The 2,813-nt window shown below is 62.2% G+C and overlaps 1 protein-coding gene across 1 annotated transcript; it reads right to left on the reverse strand.

Annotated features, from left to right (window-relative positions):
- Nucleotides 1-243: 243 nt before the first annotated feature.
- Nucleotides 244-2,768, reverse strand: LOC142795304 (uncharacterized; the record flags this gene model as incomplete). Its single annotated transcript, XM_075886036.1, has 1 exon — nucleotides 244-2,768. A coding segment is annotated over one exon (2,525 nt), but the record flags the coding sequence as incomplete, so codon positions are not given.
- Nucleotides 2,769-2,813: the final 45 nt, after the last annotated feature.

The raw sequence follows: 2,813 nt of genomic DNA on the forward strand, positions 1-2,813 counted from the left end.
AAAAAAAAAAAAAAAGGCACTCACAGGCACACACACACCACCGAACAGGCAGGGAGAAGTTTTGGGCGCTCCGCAGTCACGAGGGAAGGGGAGAGAGTGTCTGCTCCGACGGGAGTGGCCTCGTAGGAGAGAAGAAGGCCGTCAGGCAGGTGGGAGTGACTACGTAAACAGTCACGTGGGACTCCGAGGGGGCGTGGCGCGCGGCACAGAAAACAACAACACGTGGGATTGTAACGGGCCTCTTTAGAGGCGCGTGAAAAGGTTCGCGTCGCCAAAGAAATCCAGGAGCGCATAGAACGCCCGGCGAAGTGTTGCCACGTTCGCCGAGGGGAACAGCAAGTGTTCTGCACTCACGTGTGGCAGGCCGAGTTTCCCGTAGTTGTCCCAGAGCCGGCGACGAATGTCTGCGTATCCTGGGCACTGGCACAAAATGTGTTCAACGGTTTCCTCTGCCGGACACTGCACACACGAAGGGCTCCCACTGCCACGCCGTTTAGAGAGCAGTTGCGCTGTTCGGCCGCATCCAGCACGAAGGCGCAGCAGGAAAGCACGAGCACGCCGACCGATTCCCGTTGACGGCAGGCGGGGCACAGGCTTGCCGGCTGCTGTGCGGGGGTCTGGGTGTAGAGCTCGGACGTGGCGTGCGATTATGAGTCGCGCCACATCGTAGTCCCGAACGAAGTTCGTTGTGGGAGTGGAGGGGTCGTGGGCGTCCCTTGCGAGCTCGTCGGCTGCCTCGTTGCCGCGCACTCCGACGTGTGAGGGCACCCACTGAAACGACACATCGCACCCACTGCGCACGATCACGGTGAACTTGCGCGTGAGGCGCTGTGCGATCGAAGAGCCATTTTCGCCCCTCGCAAGGGTGAGGAGGGCCGCCCGAGAATCGCAGAAGATGACGGCCGAAGACGGGAGGAACTCGACCAGCTGATCGGCCGCAAGGTTCAGAGCCGCGAGCTCAGCGGTCGTCGAAGTCGCCGGGAGTGGAAGACGACACTTCCTCTCGTCTCGTAGCACCGGAATGACGCTGGCAGCAGCAGCGGATCCGTCCCCCTTCACCGAGCCGTCCGTGTAGAGATGAAGGTGGCCGGAGTAGCGCTGTTCGATCAGTGCGCAGGTCTCCTGTAGAAGGGCAGCCCGTGGTGTGTGCCCCTTGCTGCGTACACCCGGAACCCTGATCGAAATGGGCAGCCGGGAGTCCCAGTGAGGAGGGATAGGCAGGAGACCTGCGAAAGGGGTTCCCGAGATGAGGCTGGCGTACTCCAGTGCGCTGCGGCCCATACCAGTGTCGGGCAGCGATAGCAGACGATGTACGAGTGCCTTTCCCCCTCGCGTCATGTGCAAGCGCTCGACGTGACGCAGAGCACAAGCCTTGGCTCTGAGCGAGAGGGGAAACTGATTCGTTTCTGCATAGGTCACTCCCACTGGAGACGCCCGAGGCATTCCAAAGAGGCGGCGGATGACGCCGCGATGTGCCCTCTCGAGAGTTTCCCACTGTGGCGGTCGCAGGGTGATGCAGGAGAATGCGTAGAGGGCCCTGGCTCCGGCGACGGCGTTGTACATCCTCAGGGCAATGTCTGGTGAACAGCCTTTGCCCCTCGCGAGGAGAGAGGATGCCGCTCCTGCGACTCTGCGACAGCTTGTCCGGTGGCTGGCAACGGCTGGCTTCCAGCTCAAGCGGTGATCGATCGTGATGCCGAGGTATTGGACCGATCGTCGCCACGGCAGAACACGTCCCCGGAACTTGAGGCGGCCGACCTCGTATCGTCCCTTGATGGTTGGGTGAACGAGAAGCGCTTCCGTCTTGGCCGTGGAGAGCTGAAGCCCAATGCTCGTGATGTAATCGTCCACGGCCTCGAGAGAGCGGTTGAGGCTCTGTCGCACCTGCAGCCCGCGCGGAGTGGGTCCACTCGCAAAGAGGGCGATGTCGTCCGCATAGATGGCAATGCGCACCTCGTACTCCAAGTCTCGTGGGATGTAGTCGACGATGCGCGCGAGGGCGAGGTTGAACAGCATGGGGCCCAAGATGCTGCCCTGCGGCACACCGGCAGTGGACGGGCGAGGCGCGCTGAGGTCGCCACCAACGCGGACGCGGAACGTTCTGCCCCCCAGGAACTCCTCGACGTACCCGAGAAGCCTGCCACACACACCCATAGCACGAAGAGCGTCCAAAACGGCCGCATGAGGCAGGCGATCGAAGGCACTCTTTATGTCGAGGAGAACCAAATATCCGGCTTCACCGCGGAGCTTTGCATTCTCCAGCGTGGTGACAACGTCGGAGATGCAATCCGCAGTTGACCGGTGACAGCGGAAGCCGCTCTGGACGTCTGCCAGGAAGTTGAGGGCCGCAGCAATCCACTCGAGTCGCTTGAGGGCCATGGCTTCCATCACTTTCCCGGCAGCTGACGTAAGCGAAACCGGCCTGTATGAGGTCGGTTCCGACGCGGGCTTGCCCCTCTTGCGCACCGGAACGACGATCGCCTCCTTCCACGTCGCCGGAAACGCACCCGAGCGCCAGACGCTGTTATACCCCTCGAGCAGGCCAGGAAGTTGGCCTTCGTCGAGGTTTCGCAGCATCTGGTACGTAATGCCGTCGCTGCCAGGCGCAGAACGGCTCCTCCGCGTGGAAAGGACGTGGCGCAGCTCTCCGATGGTGAAATCCTGCGTGCAGAGGGCCTCTATATGTCGCACAATCTCTGCCGTGGGGAAAAACCGCTCGGGAGCGAACAGTTCCGGCCGGTGATGCGCTGGCAGAGGGGGAAGCCGCACTGTGTCAGGGGCGAGGACAGGGGCGTTGAAGGTGTCGGCGAGCA

The sequence above is a fragment of the Rhipicephalus microplus genome, unplaced genomic scaffold, assembly GCF_043290135.1.
Source record: "Rhipicephalus microplus isolate Deutch F79 unplaced genomic scaffold, USDA_Rmic scaffold_615, whole genome shotgun sequence".
Lineage (NCBI taxonomy): Eukaryota > Metazoa > Arthropoda > Arachnida > Ixodida > Ixodidae > Rhipicephalus > Rhipicephalus microplus.